Source organism: Gymnoscopelus microlampas (genome assembly GCF_963454915.1).
Source record: "Gymnoscopelus microlampas genome assembly, chromosome: 10".
In the NCBI taxonomy this organism is placed as follows: Eukaryota; Metazoa; Chordata; class Actinopteri; order Myctophiformes; family Myctophidae; genus Gymnoscopelus; species Gymnoscopelus microlampas.
Window position 1 is genome coordinate 44,772,954 of NC_139947.1, and position 21,174 is coordinate 44,794,127.

Consider the following 21,174-nt stretch of genomic DNA (forward strand, 5'->3'; position numbering starts at 1 on the left):
TAATCCAGGCTTTACAAGTGGTCAATGTTCGTCTTCAGTGTTGCCATGTCCGCTTATAAGCTTTTTCTGTGAAGTTGCTTGTAAATATTGGTAGTGGCGGGTTGCGTTTTTTGATGCTTCTTTGTTTCTAAAGTGTCGTTTTTTGTAAGGGATTGGTTCACAATTGTTTTTAAATTATTATTTAAACCAGTGGTTCTCAAATATTTTCATGTCATGGACCCCCAAAATAATATGTATTTGTTCCTGGCTAACCAGTGTAACCACCATCTGAAAATGTTGTGTGCCAGGGAGCCCCGTACCAGATTTCTGTTGTTAGAATGTTTAAAAAATATCCAAAATATTCCACATCTTATTTCAAGATAATAATAAATAAAAAAAATAGTAGATCTACAACTAGCTCACAACACGTCGCTGTGAGCTTATAGATCGGCTATTTTCAAATAGCCTATGGCATTGGTTCTCAAAGTGGGGTCCGGGGACCCCCAGGGGTACTTGAGGGGGTTCCAGGGGGTCCCCAGCTAAATGATGGACAGGAACCAAATGGACCCTTATGGGTCTGTAACTCTGAGAAATAGTTAAATTAACATTGATTTTACAATGTGAATTGGGGTCCCAGAGATATAAATGCCAATAAATGGGGGTCCGTAGCCTAATGCATGTCAAACTGGGGGTCCTTGAGATTAAAATGGTTGAGAATCACTGGCCTATGGCTTCTTTTGGACTTGTTTCCCTAGACCTGGTTGCTTATTTCTCTCACGAAATCTGGCAACACCGTGTGTCTGTCTTCCTGCCAGCAGTGAGTGTAAGCGCGTCAAACCAACTGCCACTCCATTCATCCGAGGCTCCGCTTTTCATCTCGCATCCTCCTCCTCATCCTGACCGGTCGCGTTGGCCACCTTCCTTCAGGGACTTCTATTCTCTCTAACATGTCGGGCTCAACGCCCCCAACCCCACCGGCCGAGGCTGCGGGGACCGACAACCTCCTTCCCCCTGGATACAAGCCGTTCAAGCCGGAGGACCACGGCCTGGAGCGCGGATTCCGGCTCACAGGCTTCTCCGACCTGAAAGGATGAGGCTGCAAGGTCCCTCAGGAGGCTCTGCTCAAGCTCCTGGAGGGACTGGAGCCCGATGGAGGAGGGAAGGCCGGAGACCAAGCCTCAGAGTTCGGTCAACAGCTGCCCGCCGGTCCTCGACTAGGTAAAAGGGGGAGCGAATATTGGAACGAGCCGCATGTTGTCAGATGGAAGGCTATCTGAGATTAGCATCGCTAGCTTTGAAACCAGTGGTGGAAAGTAACTAGGTACATTTACTCAAGTACGCTACTGAAGTACAATTTTGAGTTTTTTTTATTTATTTTTTTACTTTAGTGGAGTATTTCCAATTTTCAATACCGTTACTTCTACTCCACTACATCTCTGAGGAAAATATTGTACTTTTACTCCACTGCAATTATTTTAAAACTTAAGTTACTGGTTACTTTTTATGTAGATTTGTATTACTAAACAATAAACATACATTAACCACTTAAGGTCTATATATATTTTGGTTATTTGAATTGTGAGCTTGTAGTTATGCTGTTTTCAAAAGATTTGTATACATTTTGAACTTGAACGTGAAATGGAAACATTTTGATACCAATATGTTTGTACTTTTACTGAAGTACATTATGAATACGGGACTTCTACTTGTAACAGAGTATATCTACATTGCAGTATTGATACTTTTTCTTAAGTAACACATGAGAGTACTTCCTCTATCACTGTTTGAAACATAATTATGTCATGTTTTCATGAGACTGCCTGCCTGTTAGCCAGCTGCTGTAGCCACACATGCTATCCTTACTCCTTACATCACTGGAGCACCATGATGAAGGTTTACATCATCTGGTGGTCACTAAGTTGTTCCCAGCAATGGTGGAAAAAGTACTCACATGTTTTACTTAAGTAAAAGTATCAATAATGCAATATAGAAATACTCTGTTACAATTCAAATGCTGGATCAAAATTTACTTGGGTAAAAGTATTTGTATGAAAATGTATTTAAAGTACCAACAATAGAAAGTACTCATTATGCAGAACGTCCCATTTCAAGTTTTCATTTCATTTTCATGTATAGGGCTGAAGTGGTTAATGTATGTTTTGTAATGATAATCAAAATCTACAAAGTAACTAGTAACTAAATAATTGTAGTGGAGTAAAAACTACAATATTTGCCTCTGGGATGTAGTGGAGTAAAAGTATTGACAGTTGGAAATACTCAAGCAAAGTGTTGTTGTGGGTGAATAAAATCTCAAAAGACATTGATTGTCTGAAATTGATTGTTACTCCCGTTTGTTTACAGCTGTACAATACGGCAAGTTTCATCATGTGAGCCATACTTGTCCGGTTAATGAGTAACAAAGTTTACTGAAGTGTCAAAAGTCATGGGACGGATGACTAAGCAGGATCTGTGTCTTTTGATCCTTTAGCCAAATGTGTACTGTAAAACCTGTGTCTCTACTTACCCTGAATCTTTCATTTAAAAAAAGAAGGGAACCATGCACCGTGGCCCCGTATTAATCCCCTTTTCATATAGTGAAACTTATAGAAAACATACAGTATATACATGTATATAATGAATGAAGAGTTATTTCTGTTTGCTTTATGTCAATGCATTTAGTGTTTTGGTGCAATGCAGGCAGTTGAATTGTGGAAAGTAGGCCTATATTATTAACATGGGTAATGAACAAAGAGTTGGTGTATATCGGATATGGACCGATCATTGTCAAACTGTAAATGTTTGGTATACTTGTAAATGTTGTCATCAGGTATAGGAATGGACTCCTGTGTGATACCCCTAAGGCATGGTGGGCTCTCACTGGTCCAAACCACAGACTTCTTCTACCCTCTAGTGGAGGATCCCTACATGATGGTAAGTACTATGGTGTTCAGGCTTACTTACATACAATGCTTTAGCCCCACATTAAACTGAGACATCAATTGAATGCTTCATTTAATCTCCAAATTATCAAATTATGTAATTGCATCTGTTTGTTTCATTGTAATATATTCTGTTCTGTTTTTAAGTGTGCTAATGTGAAAGATAGACAGTATGTTCATTTCACTTCCTTAATGTTTCTCAGTGGGTTGTTGTGCAAAGTTTCACCTCATTTGTCCTCAGTGATCATTATCACAAGGCAATAAAATCCAGGAAGTTAAGCCACCAACCGGTCTTGGGAAATAACTAAGCCATGATTCTCGATGTCCACACTTGTTTACACAATGACGCAATTAATTTGCGTAATTTTGACATTATAACTTTCTCTATAAGCTTTTATAGATGTCTAAGTAATGCAAGACTCCTCAAGAGTTGTATCAGGAGGAGATGGCTTCTATTTCAGATCTGGCATCTGGATTTTTCTACCAGTCAGTCTTACTATTCCCAATATATCAGTTTCAATCAAACTGATCAGATTATTATTTGAACACTTATCAAGGCAGATGGGCTAATACTGTAACTGAATTTATTTTTGGATTAGTTCAACCGACAGTAAAGACGGATGTGTTAATTGAACCCAGAGTGTAAAAATTGATCCATAAGGGATCAATAATATACCTAATGGTCCCATAATTGTCCAGTGTAAAAACTAACCCTTACGGATCCATTGTACGGGTAATTTCTAAATTGTAATACTCAGGAATTTGTGTATGCTGAGCATGTTGTAGAGTAGACGTTGTAACTAGAACATTTATTAGCCATTCAATACAACTTCAACAACTTTGCTGAACGCAGGGCGCAAAAGATGGAGGCTAGTTGCTGCACCTGTCCAATTACGCTTGGTTTGCAAATAGCACAAAATAGTACAAAAGCAGCATAAAAGGAGGCACTCCTGCAATTTAGTGTGACACATTAATCAAGCAGTTACATGTCGTAACTTGTACCTGTACACAAGGGAGCAATTAAAACCATGTGGATTCATACATTCATTTCTCTTTCTCCCCTTCCCCTCCCGGTCGTTTCCTTGCTTTTCTCTATTTTGTACCTCTGTCTTTGTCTCTCAGGGTAGGATTGCGTGTGCGAACGTCCTCAGTGATCTCTACGCCATGGGCATCACAGATTGTGACAACATGCTGATGCTGCTCAGTGTCAGTCAGAAGATGAATGAAAAGGTATTTGGATTCGTCATGTATGTCGTCGCCGTCTGGTTGAAATCTTCTATGTCCAAATCCGAACCTGTGTTCCAATGGTCTGTAGTTAGCATTTAGTCACAAGCTCTTGTTAATACTTTTGATTGGTTAAATATTTTAAGAACCCAGTGACGGACGTAACGACTTTAAAGCAAATATTTTGAAAGATTTTCTAAATGTTTGAAATTGTTTCAAAAATAGCAGATTGTGACATACATTTTCGATACTGTCATAGGACCAAGTATAAAAGAGGGCATTCATTTATTAAAAAACATTAAAAAATATATAATGTTTCTGCATGAGAGCGACGATGTGTTAGTGGTTGGGTGGTGACCATATACAGTATAGTTATCCTGACACTTTTGAACTAATAATGCAAATAGAGGTGTCTGTTAAGACTGTGGGGATTTCTAAAGTAGTTCATTCACAGATTTCTTTTTTTTACAATTGGTAACATCTAACATGTAGATTTCATTTCCATTGGTGGATCAATCATTCCTTGTTTTAACCCATTTCTGCTGCATGTGTGAACCAGGAGCGCGAGCATGTGATGCCGTTGATGATGCGAGGGTTCCGTGATGCTGCGGAGGAGGGTGGGACTTCAGTGACAGGCGGCCAGACAGTGGTCAATCCATGGATCATTGTTGGAGGCGTGGCCTCAGTTGTCTGCCAGCCGAACGAGTTCATTATGTAAGTTTAGACAGTGTGTAGGACAGGACAAATCTTTCATTTCATCTTTGAATATTTTTTTAAATTAGAAAAGTAATGAAAGAAAAAACTCCCACACACTGTCATCAAATGCAAGAAAAACTATTTAATCTAGTTTTTCTTGCATTTGATGACAGTGTACAGCAGTGTTTCTTTCATTACGCCAAGGCCCTCGCCTGGTCTTCTCCTAGGCACCTGTCGCCTTTTGTAGGTGTGCAAAAGGCTTTTTATTAATTCAAGCGCAAGGACACTTTGGTAGAGATTTGGGTTGTGTCGTTACTAGAGATGGTCTGATACCTGATTCCGATACTCACAACTTGCGTATCGGTTGTTACAGTGTAACGACCCGATATCAACGTGTAATTAAAGTAATCTAGGAATTAATAACAATTCCATTAATAAGTGTTAAAGTGCAGCCACAAGTTAGTAAAATAATGCAAATAGTACTGTAAAGAGTATAAAACGGTAGTGCAACATCAACTGAAGCATTTAAAATAAAAAAGTTTCCATGGAAGCTCCTATAAAATGTGTATTTGTGTTTGTAGGCCAACCGGAGCAGTACCAGGTGACGTCTTGGTTCTGACCAAACCTCTGGGGACACAGGTGGCTGTCAATGCTCATCAGTGGCTGGATCAGGTCAGTCAATAATCACAATTTGCTCACACAAACATCTCAACTAGAGTTTTATGAGTTTTAGCATTTAATTGCTACATTAAAGATTGCGCCATCTGCTCCTCACACACTATAACCTTTCTCTGTATCTCTAATAAACTGTATTTTCATTGTCTTTCATTGCTGTCATTCCCAGACGGAAAGGTGGAACAAGATAAAGCTGGTAGTCACCAAGGACGACGTTAAAGAAGCCTACCAGGAGGCCATGTTCTCCATGGCAACACTAAATCGCACAGGTAAATTCATCATGGATGAAAAGTGTTTATGAAGACAGTGGTGTCTTATACCACTTCCCAGAGATGAGAATAATTTGAAAATGCTGAGATTCCCAGTCATGGATTTTGGTGCAAAGATGTTGGAAGATTTTGTTGTTTTTGTCCTTTTTTATCTCAAAGCTCTACCTACCGCATTCAAATGTTGCAGCTCCTGAAACTGCAATATTACCATCCTACATTGCATTGCTTGATCAGCCAGAGCCAAATAAAAAAATGGTTTACAGCATGTTATAGATGATTAAGTTTAGCTATAAGGTTGAACATTTGTTTTGTTTTGTTTTGGCATTAGGTTGGGTTTGGTGGGGTTCAGTTCACTGTAAGGATCTGGGTGGGCAGTTAGCCAATGAACTTGTAGAAATTGGGTACCAGTAACGGTTCAGGAGCCACAACCAAAAAAGTTTGAACCCACAATTTTCTAATGCATTTTTGTGTTTGCAGCGGCGGGCCTTATGCACAGATTCCAGGCTCATGCGGCGACAGATGTGACAGGCTTTGGGTTGTTAGGCCATGCCAACAACTTGGCAGCGCAGCAGCAGAATGAGGTGGCCTTTGTTATCCACAACCTACCCATCATCGCCAAGATGGCTGCTATCAGCAGAGCCTGCGGAAACCTGTTCAACCTGGTTCAGGGGACATCGGCTGAGACATCTGGTATGAAGAAAGAGACAAACAATAGATTGGTGGACTAGTGTTACCGTTTTTTTTCCTTACGCCCTCAAACCAAATGGACTTATTGAACGATTAATCTGTTTTCATGGTGTCTGTGTGTGAGTGTTTTGATCTCCTCTATTTCCTCCTCTGCAGGTGGTCTTTTGGTGTGTCTGCCCAGAGAGCAGGCAGCCAAGTTTTGTTCTGAGATGAAAAGCCAGGGCTCAGGGTTTGGCGGTCAGGGCTCAGTGGGTGGAGCGTGGATCATCGGGATCGTGGAGAAAGGCGACCGCCGTGCTCGCATCATAGACAAGCCCCGCATCATCGAGGTCCCTCCACGAGGAAGCCAAGCAGCCAGTCAGGACAACAGCACCACTAGCCCCGCCCCCATTCCCAACCTGTCATAGATACTGCCACCCCTCTGACACACTGGTGTGTGCGTTTGTGTGTATGTGTGCGCAAATCGTGCGTGCATGTTGCTCTTGATGTCCATCTCACCCACCTGTTCACCCCAAGGGTTGAGATCGAATAGACCAAAACCACAATGATCTTCTCCTGGTGTTAGGGGGAATGGAGCAGACCCATCTACATGCTCCTCCATCTTTGGTTTGGCGTACAAGAACCAGACCCTAGATCCCATCTGTGCCCACCCCTCACTGTTTTCTGTGACTAGAATGGAAGAATTTTCTCTGTTCTCACAGTTGTACTGTTTTTAATCTCTCTACACACAGACAACTTTGATTGTTCTCTCACACTAGTGCAGTGCCCATCCGGAGCGCATGCTCGTTTAGAATGGTCTGATTGCTTGGCTCTCTGTATGGCAGCGTTTTATGAGAACCGCTCTGCTGATCGACTTCACACTTGACACTGCACTCCTTTGGGTCCTCAGCAGTACACCTGCCAAGTACATACAGAGATTCCTTGAATTTATAGATAGATTAAATGTATTCCCTGGAAATACATTTTTAAAAAAGCTAGTATTTAATTTGTAAAGAAGATACATCCCTAAAGGTACTTGACCAAATTCAGTGAAAGACAAATGTGTGACTGTACACAGTAAAATCTAATTGGATTCATTCATTGAGGATTTTACCGTGTAAGAATGTGTGTTTGTTGTTGTGATACAGGGGGTTATGGCTGTGGGGGTGATAAGGGACATTTTTTAAGGGGTTGATGATATTGTGATATTGGTGAATGTATTTGTTGGAGAAAAGAAAATCCATTAATAATGGCACCTGGTTCCACCCAATAGCCACAGAGAAAGAGTTGAGCAGCTTTCTCTGGGTCAACAGGTGGTGCCAAAATGCTGTCTCTTTCAGCTATCTGGCTGTCCAGGACCAAGTCCCGTCCTCCACCGTTTATGATGCTTTACCTTTTAAACCCCATCCAATGGGGGTAGGTGGAGTGGATGTTTGCGTTAAAATGTGGTGGTCGGCCTTGTGCGCTGACAGTCAGAAGCTGTACGTGTTGTAGATTCCTGCTTTTGCAATCAATAAATCCATCATCAACTGTCTCTCTCTGCTGTTTATTTTAGAGGATGGGAAGAGATCATTGGGTTACTCAAGTACAGGTTTGTCAACTCCTATAGGGAAATACTTACCAAAATATAATTACAACAAAATTAATGAAATATATATATTTTTTTTTTATGGCTTATACGCAGTCAATGAGAGGGCCAGCTTGGGCAAGTTAGATATCAACATCAGGCTTGATGTAACCTACACCACTATGAATCACATGCAGGGCGTCCTTGAAAAAGAGCTTGCTCTCAATGGTCTCAGGTCTGCCTTGGATAAATAAAGGTAAATAATAGTAATATGTATTTAACCACTTAAACCCCAGCATCTGTATTGTGGGGAAAGCTTTTGTAGAAAATAGCCGAAAGCCTTCCCCACAATAACAGAAAACAGAAGATACTAGTATTGAGCCCTGAGGGACTCCGATTATACAGTTTATGGGTTTAAGTAGTCTCTCTGCCAGACTGCTGCCTCCCACAATTTTCAAATGTTTGCAGTCTAAGTGTTTATACTCTTTCTGGCCAGTAGATGGCTCTATCTGTTGATCCAGATGAATTCATCAGTTGCAGAAGAAGAATTACGGAAGTGTGTGCGGCGACTGGATAGTAAACAAACGAATATCTCCAAAATGCCTTAAATAGAATCATCCCAGTGGATTTAACGGTAAAAAAAAAAAAAGTATGTATATATACAAAATATATTAGAAATGAATGTGTTTATTTAGACAACATTGCATTGTTATCTTGACCTGCTGCCACATACTGTCTTTAAAGGAAGAGTGAAAGTTTCCTCTAATTATTTGTTTGCTAATCTTATTGAAAAAACTAATATATCTGTAAATAATGTCTACCCTTTTGTCGAGCAGAGGCTCATTTTGTAAAACATGATTTATAAGTCAAATGTAGGATGATTATGAATGTTATGCTGTTGCTGTGTTCATACCAGTAAGACAATACAGTACAATCCCCAGTATAAAGGTAGGGTAAGTGATATTTTATGGTTAAAACAAAAACGTTTTTTGTTAAAAGGTTAAAGCACTATATTTTGATAGTAATCATTGCTATAGAGTGGTTGTTCAGTAACAGGATTCTCCCTGTCTCTCCAGCTCTTTAATAAACAGAAAATACATTTTCTGGTAGGTGACAAAATCTCAGCCAATCAGGAGAAAGTACCCATTTATCAGCTTCATTTTTATAGTGTTCCAGTTCCAATTTTGTCAGCTCATTTCTTAGTGTCATCACTTCCAATTTCACTTGTTTAATCTGTATCCTGACTGATTTCTCTGTCCTGATTGGATAAAATTGGAAATGAAACTGAAACTAAAATGCATTTTCTGTTTAATGAAGAGCTGGAGAGACATGGAGACTCCTGTTACTGAACAAACACTCTATAGCAATGAGTACTATAAGAATATAGAGCTATTTAACACTTATCTTAACCAAAGCAAATCACTTACCCTGCCTTTAAATTATCAATTTCATCCATTTGGTTTTGTACCAAAAAGGACTATATAGTCTATAGTCTGACTATAGTCAGTCTGTAGTTATATTCACACTGAGTATTCATATCACAAATTGTGATATTTGTAATTGTGTGTGTGTGTGTGTGTGTGTGTGTGTGTGTGTGTGTGTGTGTGTGTGTGTGTGTGTGTGTGTGTGTGTGTGTGTGTGTGTGTGTGTGTGTGTGTGTGTGCGCGCGCGCGCGCCTGCTGTCTGTCTGTCAGAGCACTAAAGCCAACATGCCTTACCTGGGAAGCGAGGAGACGGTCAAGGAGCTTAAGAGAGCCCTGTCCAACCCCAATGTCCAGTCTGACCCTCTGCGTTACAGGAACACCATCCTCAAGGTCATTAGGTATGCTAAAGGTTGCTAAGGTTTACTGTATATTGAAATACTTGAGATGGACAGGCTCCATCAGCTGTTTCTTTCACTCTGAAGCTTAGGACTCATCAGTTCTGCCTGGCTAAGACAAGAGTTCGTAGCATTGCTGCTTCACAGTTCAAAATGCTGTTTATGTCAGTCCTTGTCCATTCCCCAATCCTGAACAAAGATTGTATGCCACCCCCATTTCTTCTGTCTCCATTTATTTATTTATTCCTTTTGTACCTCGTACAACTTTCATTTTTGTCTCCCTCTTTCCTTCCAACCATATTTTCTCTCTCTCTCTCTCTCTCTCTCTCTCTCTCTCTCTCTCTCTCTCTCTCTCTCAGGGTGATGTCCCAGGGTTTGGACGTTTCTGGTCTGTTCAGTGAGATGGTGAAGGCATGTGCTACAGTAGACGTGGTCCAGAAGAAACTGGTGTATGTCTTCCTGTGTTCCTATGCCAGCCTGAACCCAGAGCTGTCTCTGCTGGTCATCAACACTCTGAGGAAAGACTGCCAGGATCCTAACCCGATGGTCCGCAGCCTGGCACTCAGGAACATGACCAACCTAAGGTGAGGGACTGTAGATGATATAGTTAACACATTTATCAAGAATGAGAAGGTGACCTCATTTTTGAGAAGCAAGTTCTGGGCTGAATCGGGAAAGAAAATTGATTTTGAATCGGAAAAAAATCTCATGGAAATGGGGGTAGCTTTCAAAAACCTTACCTTTTCAAAAATACTAAGCAGTGTGTAAATTAATTTGAAACTTTGAGTAGATAGATAGATACATACCTTTATTGATCCTGCAGGGGAAATTCAGGCGCCAGAGACAGTGCTGCAATAAAAGTTACAGATACAGGGCAAAGAAGTACAAAAGACACAGAAGAATAACATCACAATAAAGACAAATATGAATAAAGTATACAGATGTATACGCCCTATACAATCATCCTGCCTGGTTTCAGTCGTTATGTAATTTCAGAGACATTGTAAAGAATGAAAATGAATTTAAGAATATGAATCTAGTGTAAACATCAGACATTGTCTTGGCATATGGAGTAGTGTATTTGGCTGCACATCCTGTCTGTCTCAGGTTACCCAGTCTGGTGGAGTATGTGGAGCAGCCACTGACAGCCGGACTGAGGGACAGAGCGGCCTGTGTGAGACGAGTAGCTGTACTGGGCTGGGCCAAACTGCACAACCTCCAACCCAGCTCTGACATAGGTGAGATGGATGGGTGGATTGGATGGACAAACGTCTCTTGTTCTTGTTACTTAAGACTCATACTGTCGTGTGTGTGGGCGCTCTTGCATGTGCTTGCATGTAACATGCGTGCGTGTGTATTACAAAATTGTTAGCTTGTCTAAAACACCCACACTTAAAATACATGTCACCTCCCCAGATGCTGCTGTAGTGAATGAGCTGTACAGTCTGCTGAGGGATCCTGATCCTGTGGTGACAGTCAACTGCCTCCGAGCCCTGGAGGAAATACTGAAGGAGGAGGGAGGTGTGGTCATTAACAAACCTATCACTCATCACCTTCTCAACAGGTGGGTTCTGAGATGTTGTGATGGAGACTGTGTGTGTGTGTGTGTGTGTGTGTGTGTGTGTGTGTGTGTGTGTGTGTGTGTGTGTGTGTGTGTGTGTGTGTGTGTGCGCACGCGCGCGCGTTGAATAATCGAGAAGTGTGTTTTTTTCATTGTCATGAACAATCCCAGCTGGCGTTCAGAGTGCTTCCTCATAGTCTCTTCAATAAAGATTGTTGCCTGGCAACAAATGTTAAGCAGAGGTTTAAACAATATTGCTTAGCAACAAAAGTTATTTATGGGAAGTAAAAACTGAGTCACCCGGCTCTTAAAGCAAAGTTTGCACTTTTCCAGGAAATCTCTGTTAGTTTTGGCTCAATTATTTTGGCTAAATGATCCATGGAGAAATTGAATTATATAGTGGACATATTTTGTCTCTGCTGCCACAGTGACACAGAGAAGCAGCAGTGATCATGCTTGATTGAACTTTGTGGTGTGTTCGGGACAGACAGGGACAAATTCTAAGCTGCATTTTTTGTGTTCAACCAACCCTGCTCGTAGCGGGACAAACCAGGGTTCTGTGTGTGTGTGTGTGTGTGTGTGTGTGTGTGTGTGTGTGTGTGTGTGTGTGTGTGTGTGTGTGTGTGTGTGTGTGTGTGTGTGTGTGTGTGTGTGTGTGTGTGTGGGTACGTTTGTATGTGCAATTGTTCACCCATGTGCTGTGGTGTTTATGCACGCATATAATTATATGCATTAACGTGTACACGATTGTGTGGCGATCCCTCCTCAACACGAGAAGTGAGAAAACTCAGGATCTTGGTCATACTGAACGACCGAGTTTGTGTGCCCCTCGTAACTGTTGTTTCCTGAACCCCCCCCACTCCACCAGACTGAAGGAGTGTGACGTATGGGGCCAGTGTGAGGTACTCAGGTTCATCCAGCGGTACCGGCCCCAGTCGGAGGACGAGCTCTTCGACATCCTCTCCCTGCTAGACCCGTTACTCCTCAGCCCCCACCCTCCGGTCATGGCCGCCACCCTCAGCCTCTTCCTCAGGCTTTGCTCCGACCTTCCCGCGGTGAGCCTGTCGGCCCTGGAGCGAGTGCGGGGCCCCCTCCTGGCTGCCTGCGGGAGCTCGTCCAGGGAGATGAGGTTCACCGCCCTCTGCCACATACAGGTGACAGGAAGTGGCCTGTGTGAAGGGGCATGAGAGTGCGTGTGTGTGTGTGTGTGTGTGCGTGTGCGTGTGCGTGTGCGTGTGCGTGTGCGTGTGTGTGTGTGTGTGTGTGTGTGTGTGTGTGTTTGTGTGAAGAGGTCAGAGTCATGAGGTTCAAATTCTAGATGTTCGTTGTTCTGCCCTGCTTTGCTTGCCTGCTGTGTATGCAAACACAATTATTAGTGTTGTTTCATTCAGTGAGTATGGTTTAGATGTGGTCAGAGAGAGACAACTCATTCTCTTTGTTGTTTAGGCCATGTCACAGCATGCGCATATCCTCATTTGCATCATGATTTCTTTCCCATTTGGCTCTCAAATGAGGAGAGTTTTTGAGAGAAATGAAAGAAGAACCTTCTTGTTTTCCTAGTTGCTGCTGCGTTCTGTTCCTGGCCTGATGGGGTCGCACTACAAACGTTTCTTCTGTGGTTATGCAGAGCCGGCTTATATCAAACAGAGGAAGATGCAGGTGGGGCCCATTTTACTCTGCATTTCATTAGAATTGTGCTGAAACCCTCAAAATTCTTGATGAAACTGCTTAGAAGTGTTGGTTAGAATAGCTATATTGTATGCACATCTGACAACAAAGCACCTGCACAGTAAAATCCTCAGTTATAATATATCCATTTGTGGCTGTAACTTGTGAGAGTGTACAAATGTACCCATAATTTGTAAACTCTCTGAGTTAAATGAACACAAATATTTAACTGTGGAGACACACTTATACTTGGAAACCATCGTTGTGGGTGGCTTTACAGTAGTGATTATTCTAGCCTGTTATTTGCCCATATAGAGGTGAGTGAGTGTCTTGTTTTCAGGTGCTGGTGGAGCTGGTGAATGATGAGAATGTGGCATTGGTGCTGGATGAGCTTAAGGGATACTGTACTGACGTTAACACCGAAACAGCCCAGGCTGCCATCTCGGCGATAGGTAAACACACAAACACAGAGAAAGCAGTGCAAAGCAGAATGCCTGCTACACTCCGAATTAAATAAAAGTCTCAAGGTGCACGGCTCCATATCATCACGCGTTGCTTTCAACCTAATCGGTCTTACTCAGCGTTGACAAAGCTGAGTAAGACCGATTGGTATGAAGTGTGGCGGTTGCTCTGTTTGGGTGAGGCATAATAAATGTGAAAAGGACATTCATTGGGTGTTTTCAAAATACACAAACACAGACATGCTGTGAACACAAATTGATATCTTTTTGCTATACGCTCGGTGGCCTAAACCATGTCAGACTAGTATGTCAGTGTAAATATGTCAGGCATTGACCTTTCACAATGCCTGATGTGAAAGTTGCGCGTCCTTTGCCTGGGTGAGGGCTCGTTTGTTTTCTGCCTGGCCATGGGCTTGGGGAGAGGAGTACTCAGTCATGGCTGTAAAGAGTAACCTTGGTCTCCTGCACTAATGAGAAGCCTCGTCAAGTATGTTTACAATGGCCAAGCATATCGTCGCTGTCGGCTGGAGACCTTGTATATCCAAAACAGTTACTTTTCAGAAAAAAGAAAAAAAAAGAACCTACTGTATCCAATAGTAGATCCAATGTAGTTAATATTTAGTCACAAGCTCTTGTTAATACTTTGCATTGCTTAAATATTTATAAACCCCGCAGACACACTTTCAAAAGTTTTCAAAAGTAGCAACCACACAACCAACTTGGCAAATACATTTAGCAAATGCAGATGCTTGTCTGCATGCGATCTGCACGTTCACGGAGTGACGTAGTTAACAATTCATTAAGCTGCTATTACGATACAAATGCAATAGATGAGCTATCATTGACTTGAATATTTTTCACACCATTTCACTACTGCCTGTTGATAAACAGTGCATGAAAGCTGCACTTACTGTATTTCAGAGTGAATTAGATTATGGCATTGCTCACTCGCAGCATTGATGAATGCGGTCCCTGGATTGTGTATGTATGTGTGTGCGTTTGTGTGTGCGTGCGTGCGTAGGTCGTATAGGACGAAGCTACAGTGATAAATGTCTGGACATTCTCACCGGGCTGTTGGGACTCAAACAGGAACACATCACCTCTGGTAGGGAAACAGACACACACACTCACACACTCAGCCGTATTAGATTTTCAATACCGGCAGCAATTTCCTCTCTGTATCATCATATTTTCTTCTTCTCTCTCTCTCCACACCCTCCCCCCTTCTCCATTTGACTCTTTCAGCTCAGTTCTTATGACTTACTTACTTACTGACTTATTTACCTTAACTTCTCTCTCTTCCAGTGGTGCTCTCCTCCAGTCATGGGGATTCAGATAGAGAGTACTGCTGTTCCTTTAGTTTTTACTTTTTCATTCCCGCTTTTCAAATCACATGACTAAATTTAGACCTGGAACGCCTGGTTACAATACCAAGCTAGCACTGGTCTTTCTGGGGTCCCCAGAACCAGAGCTGAGGAACCACTCATGTGTATGCATGGTTCTCAAAGTGGGGTTCGCGGAACCCCAGGGGTCCTTGAGGGGGTTACAAGGGGTCCCCAGCAAAACAAGGAACAGTTTAAACACATTCGATTTTTTTGAAAAAATTGCAGATCTACAATCTTACAATGCGCCACAACGTGTTGGGAGCTTGTAGATCTGCTATGTTTTTGAAAAATGTTGACCAATCTTGACAAATCTCCACTTACTCTCCCTGGCACAATATATTTTCAAATGTGGGTCCGTAGCCAACTACATATCAGTTTGGGGGTCTTTGACATGAACACGTTGGAGAACCACTGGTATATTTAAGCCAATACTCATGTGGCATTTCCTTTGCCCTCCTCTCTCCAGCGGTGGTACAGACAATGCGTGACCTGGTGTGGGTGTGTCCCCAGTGTAGTGAGGCTGTGTGTCAGGCTCTGGAGGGCTGTGAGGACATCCTGCAGGACAGCCAGGTCAGGGGGTAAAGCCAATTTAAGCTGTGATTTTGTCACTGTCGGGTGGAAACCTTGTCCAAAACAGTTCCTTTTTTATTACTATTAAAAACAAATATATGAAATAGCAAATAGCCGATCTACAAGCTCACAACACGTCACACCCGCGACGTGTTGTGAGCTTATAGATTTGCTATTTTCTCTTCTGTTGTGCGACAGTAGTGCGGCATTAATTTACGAAAACACAAAGAGCTGAAATATGGAGGTACAAGGTTTCTGCCCAACACTAACGACTTATGATTCACGTGGCAAAAATCTGCAGATCTACAAGCCCATCCGCAACGCTATTGTGCACTTGTACATCAACATCTGCTATTTTTGGCACGAGACACCATGATACGACCGAGCATAAATCACCCATTACTGTAGATTGTTTTATTTTAAACTACCACAGTGAAATAAACAGCAAATGTACGGTTGGTTAAAGGATGTACATTCTACCCCCCCCCACCAGGGCAGACAGGCTTTGCTTTGGTTGCTGGGTGTCTACGGGGAACGGGTCTCTGGCGCCCCCTACGTGTTGGATGTATTCATAGACGGCCTGAGGAGCGAGGTCTCTCTGGGAGTCAAGGCGGAGCTGCTCACTGCCACCACACGGCTGTTTCTCTGTCGGCCCGCCGAGACACAGGACATGCTAGGAAGACTGCTGCACTACTGCATAGGTATGTGTGTGTGTGTGTGTGTGTGTGTGTGTGTGTGTGTGTGTGTGTGTGTGAGTGTGTTATGAACATGAACAGTGAAGTTTAAATCACAGCACTAGACTAAATGTGAAATACATTTTAGATGAACATATACAGGGACGTGCACTGATAGACTCTAGGTGGGGTAGAGCACCTGCCCTTTGCCCTCTTGACCAGAAGTGCCCTTTCGAATAAAAGACCAAAAAAAAGTTTTTCTTTCTTCAGTTTACAGCAGGGGTCTTCAACAGAGGGTCCGAGACCCCTAGGGGGTCCTCAGAGTTACTACAGGGGGTCCGCCAAATCTTTATGTGATATGATTTTTCTTTTTACCATAACCACTCGAAACCTAGCATCCCTTTTCTGAGGAGAACTTTAGCCAAAAATAGCAGATCTATTTTTGGCCTTGCGCTGCGAGGCGTTGTGGGCTTGTAGATCGGCTATTTTTGGCAAAGAGGTATAGGTGTAGAGGGAAAAAAGAGCAGGCCAAGTAAACAAAAAAAAGTATAATTTACTTGAGCACCTGCCCCTCAAAATGTCTGTGCACGCCACTGAACATATACCTAGAGCTAACATAACATTAAAAATGTATCAAAACATTGTTTCTAATGTTTTTCTAATACTTACATCTTCATCTTCGATGTCAAATACAGTATATGTTGCAGAATGGTTGTGTCCGACATGAACTTGTGCCAGTTGCCACTATTAATGTTGGCTATTTTGAGCACAATACAGCAGAACAAACGAGCAGATTATCAGGGCTAGTGAGAGAGAAAGAAAGAAAGAGATCTGTTAATGTTTAAATGGCTGTCAACGTTAATGTTGTTCTTACCGTTCCTTCATGTTTTAGAGGAAGAGACAGACATGTGTGTGCGTGACCAGGCGCTGCTCTACTACCGCCTGTTACAATGTGGGATAGAGGAGACGCGCAAAATTCTCCATGGCCGGAGATCTGACCCCTCCCTGGGTGTCCTGATTGGACGCCCGGCGGAGCCAGTCAGCCAGTGGGCACAGAGCTTTAACACTTTAGAACCCCTGAGGCATGATGCTGCGGAGGCGGGCTCAGCAAGTGGGGAGAGCCCTAAACACGCGCCCTCTGACCTCAAGCCCAAGATTGACTTCCCTGACTCCCTGGACCCAAGACAGGCAGAGCAAACTCTCAGTGGTGAGTGTAGAAAGTAACCCTTTTCTAGGTTTTGTTCATTCATCTTTGGCTTGTGTTTAATTGTCTGTTTTTTTTCTTGAGCCCTATATTCTTTCTTATCATCTTAGTCTCTGTGGAACATGTACAGTACCTGTTTGAGTAAGTGACAAATAAATCCCTCTTGATATACTTTGTTGTACGACGATCTGCAAGCCTACAATATGAGCTTGTAGTTGAGCTATTTTCTCTATTGCTGCTATTTTTGAAAAATGTTGCCTATAATTACATGCTCAACTAGGGACACCCGGTTGAAAATGATTTAACAATGGGTTGTGAACTCAAATTCTAACAAATTACATCACAAGCTGGTAATTGAGCCACCCACATGGGGCCCCTTGGTGAGGTCTGAACACCTCCAAAAAACAAGAGACTAAACTCCAGCCCACTCTACCTTTTAGATAAACGTTTTTTCTGCCTCCTTCCCTCCTCTATTCCTCTGCAACTCCCCTTTCCCTCCTCCACGCCTGTGTCTCCCTTGTCTCTCCATCCTTTTTTCTCTCCCAATAGGCCCAGGTAGTGCCACTCTCTGCTCAGAATCGTCGACTGAGCTTCCTGCCTCTGGTGATTTGGCCCCTCTCAGCCTGTCCCTCTCTCCAGCTCTGAGCCCAGAGGAGTTTGAGGGCCTGTGGCTGCTGCAACAGGCTGGACAAGGTAAACAGAGAGCGTTTCTGAAGTGTCCACAGACCTCTTCTGAGACACAGACGGAGTAGAATTATTTTTGTCATTTTATCATGAGCATTAGTGAGGACCAATTATATGAAGATCGGTTGAAAATGGGTGAAGTCGTCCTATAATATGGTATTGGTATTGTGTATGCATGTGCACTGTAGAACCTGTTGAGGTACAGCTAAAAATAGTTATTGTGTTGTTGGCTGCAAGGCAGTGTACCTACCGGGGGAGGGGGAGGCTTTTACAAGTCAGTGCCCAGGAAAGGTGGTGAGGCCACACGTATGGCTTGTGTTGTGTCACCGGTCAGGTGACTTGCGCTGGTTCTCCATGTCCCATAGTGGAATGTTTGATTAAAAACCTGCACATTCTGGTGAACAAACTGGTTTGTATATTTACATTCAGAAACTCCCTACGTCAGTTCCAAGGTGTGTACGTTCCAAAGTCCATGTGCCATGCCAAGGGTGCAGACGCGTAACTAGCGGGACGCAGACAACGCAGTTCCATTGGGGCCCAGAATCATTTGGGGCACACCCGTGCCGTTGGTAAAATAAAATAATAAAAAAATAACATTTCATAGACCTGGTTGCTTATTTCTGTCGCAAAATCTGGCAACACTGGAAGTCAGAAGAGGCGAGGTACACGTTCATCTAGATCTCGTAACTATTGTACAGTACGCCGCTGTCCTCTTGGTTTATAGACCGAAATGCCTAGTTTGGGCTTTTCCATTGCGGTGGAGGTGGCGGCGGGAGGGGGGGGGTTGAGGGCCCACGGTGACCACCCCGCGCCGGGGCCCACTATTGCCTCGTTACGCCGCTGCAAGGGTGGCAGAATTTGTAACCCTTGGCAGGACACATCGAGTACCAGTGCCGATAAAATTACCAACCGACCAAACAATCAACATTGCAATCCCCAGATAGAGCCTTGCTGCTATGGGGGCCATAAAATATTGATCTGAGGGTGGTGCTAGAGCACAGGAAATGAAATCATCAAAATCTAAAAGTTACTGTAATACTGACCCTTTACAACCCAACTAAAGCCTACGCTCTTGTTTCCCCAAAACCTTTCTGCTCCTAGGTGCCGGAGGAGTGGACCACGTATGCGTGGAAAAGTTTGTCCCGTGTCCTGCCCCACCCTGCGGTTCGCCGCAGAGCCTCCAGGTGGCGCTGCAGCTTGTCAACATCCAGGCGCTTGCCTTCACACCACCCCATGCGCTGCCCTGGAAAGTGTACCTGTACACACGCACCATGCACACTGCCTCCTCCAAGCCGCCCCATGACACGCTCATCCTCGGGGAACTGCTTTACACCGGGGAGGGGGGGAAGGAAAATGCAGGAGAAAGAGAAAAGAAACATGTGGATGACAGAGAGATGGAAGAAAGTGAGGAAGAGGAGGGCCTGGGAGAGGAAGCAAAGGCAAATGGGTCAAAAGAGGGGAATGAGGAGAGCGAGGAGGGAGTAAAAGTGACTATTAAGCAGCAGCCAAGAGATGACGAAGCCCTGATGGGATTTCTCTCTGTCCTCACTACTGTCCTGCTCACAATGTGCTCAGAAAGTGTGTGAACACACACAAACACAGGGATGGTGAAGCTCTTCTGTCTGGCTCAAAATAAAGATGAACATCGCTGAAACACCCTTAACCTTTAATGTTATTGCTTGTTGTATTTCACTCAGCATGAAATATGATGACGTCCTCCTCACAGTGAAATGTGAAATTGTAAGGTTGTGGCTCCTGAACCTAATTTCTACACACTCCGAATCCGGTATATTGAGGTCATGCAATTTAATTGGTTACTCCCCTCCCAGATCCTTTCCCTGATCTTAACCACACCAAAGCCACCCCTTTTTGCCTTCTAATTTTAATGTTTTTGTTTGCTTAGTTTTTCGCTTTTTAACTAGCTATTCTCGTAATAAAGTTGTTTTTATTTGTTCAGTTTTTATAAACGGATGTATTATTATTATACCTAAACTTAACCATCTCTAACTTAATGCCAAATCACAACCATTTTAACCTAGATTGGCTCTGCTTGCTTCTGGCTGTTTGTGCTATACAGTACACCGTGGGTATGATACTGCCACTCTCCTACACAGAGGTCTGCATCACATGGACAGAAAGACCTTTACTCCATAACTACACACTTAAAGCAATGTCCAAATTCTTTTAGAATTAAAACTTAAAGAATGCAGGGTGATAATTTACTTATACATAGCCTTATTTATTCAAAGACAATGAAGACATATAGCATTTGATTAAGCAAGTTAATTAATAGGTTAAAATGTGTTGGCATGTTGCCATTCTGTGAACATTAATGGTCACTGTTGTCTGTTGTGTTTTGGTTCCCTTGTGCCTGGATAAAATCCACTGTTTCCTCAGCCGTGAATTATACTGAAGTGTCCACAGCAACCAGCAGCACAGAGGTACCCTAGACCAGTGGTTCCCAAACTTTTTAGCTCAAGACCCAAAAGAGAAATTAGATGTTTGCCTGGGACCCAAACACGCAAAATAGCAGATCTGCAAGCTTACAACGCGGTGCGAAGCGATGCGTTGTGAGCTTGTAGATCTGCTATTTTTACTAATTACCGTAAATGTTTTTTTTCCTAGTACCTGGGGGCCAGAGCATAGAGACTGCGAGGGCTCATTCAATATCCTGATTTTGGAGAGTCCTATACCACGAATTTAAAAAAATAGAGCTTGTAGATCAGCTATTTCTGTAAACGTTAGAAATGTTTCGCCTATAATGACATAACAAAAATAGGGACACCAGATTTAAAGTGGTTAGAAATCAGACACATTTACGGCATAATAGCTGCAGCAGCCAAATACTATGCTTAATGCTCATAGCGACACCAGAGGATCTTGACATAGCAGTGGCAGTTCTACAGGGTGGCATAGATAGGGTGGCAGCTGCCACTCTGATGCCATAACAAGTCCTTGGCACCCTAGTTGCCACCCCGATTTCTGAAATGAATATTATATTATGAACAAAATAACAAATTGAGTAGCCTATACCAGCAGTAGAATACAATACATACAAGTTTGGGATTGTTTCAAGTATGTTTTGTGGGTATGTGGGCAAGACGGGTAAAATGAGTCTGGTAGCAGCTGTATC

At 42.9% G+C, this 21,174-nt stretch overlaps 2 protein-coding genes across 4 annotated transcripts; both read left to right on the plus strand.

Annotated features, from left to right (window-relative positions):
- Positions 1-783: 783 nt before the first annotated feature.
- On the plus strand, positions 784-7,982 carry sephs3 (selenophosphate synthetase 3). The gene is made up of 8 exons (XM_084068871.1): positions 784-1,197; positions 2,807-2,910; positions 4,041-4,148; positions 4,702-4,856; positions 5,420-5,510; positions 5,683-5,782; positions 6,260-6,472; positions 6,626-7,982. Exons 1-8 carry the CDS (start codon positions 927-929, stop codon positions 6,874-6,876), a joined length of 1,293 nt encoding a protein of 430 aa, XP_083924997.1. The 5' UTR covers positions 784-926; the 3' UTR covers positions 6,877-7,982.
- A 575-nt stretch (positions 7,983-8,557) lies between these two features.
- Positions 8,558-19,995, plus strand: ap4b1 (adaptor related protein complex 4 subunit beta 1). Of its 3 annotated transcripts, none has more exons than XM_084068826.1 (14): positions 8,558-8,649; positions 9,710-9,837; positions 10,194-10,418; positions 10,942-11,072; positions 11,251-11,398; positions 12,264-12,549; positions 12,956-13,054; positions 13,404-13,515; positions 14,546-14,629; positions 15,376-15,479; positions 15,973-16,180; positions 17,046-17,360; positions 17,907-18,050; positions 19,143-19,995. In XM_084068826.1, the coding sequence occupies exons 2-14, from the start codon at positions 9,725-9,727 to the stop codon at positions 19,625-19,627; spliced, it is 2,454 nt and encodes an 817-aa protein (XP_083924952.1). In that variant the 5' UTR covers positions 8,558-8,649; positions 9,710-9,724; the 3' UTR covers positions 19,628-19,995. The 3 variants fall into 3 exon arrangements, with proteins under 3 accessions (XP_083924952.1, XP_083924953.1, XP_083924954.1); XM_084068827.1 differs by having other exon boundaries at positions 8,576-8,661; XM_084068828.1 differs by having other exon boundaries at positions 8,579-8,664.
- Positions 19,996-21,174: the final 1,179 nt, after the last annotated feature.

Excerpts from the sequence above, each read along its gene's own strand:
- ap4b1 (XM_084068826.1), top strand. The coding sequence starts at position 9,725 with ATGCCTTACCTGGGAAGCGAGGAGACGGTCAAGGAGCTTAAGAGAGCC. Across the intron at positions 11,399-12,263 it reads ACTCATCACCTTCTCAACAG|ACTGAAGGAGTGTGACGTAT; the intron begins GTGGGTTCTGAG and ends CCACTCCACCAG. Across the intron at positions 17,361-17,906 it reads GGCAGAGCAAACTCTCAGTG|GCCCAGGTAGTGCCACTCTC; the intron begins GTGAGTGTAGAA and ends CTCTCCCAATAG.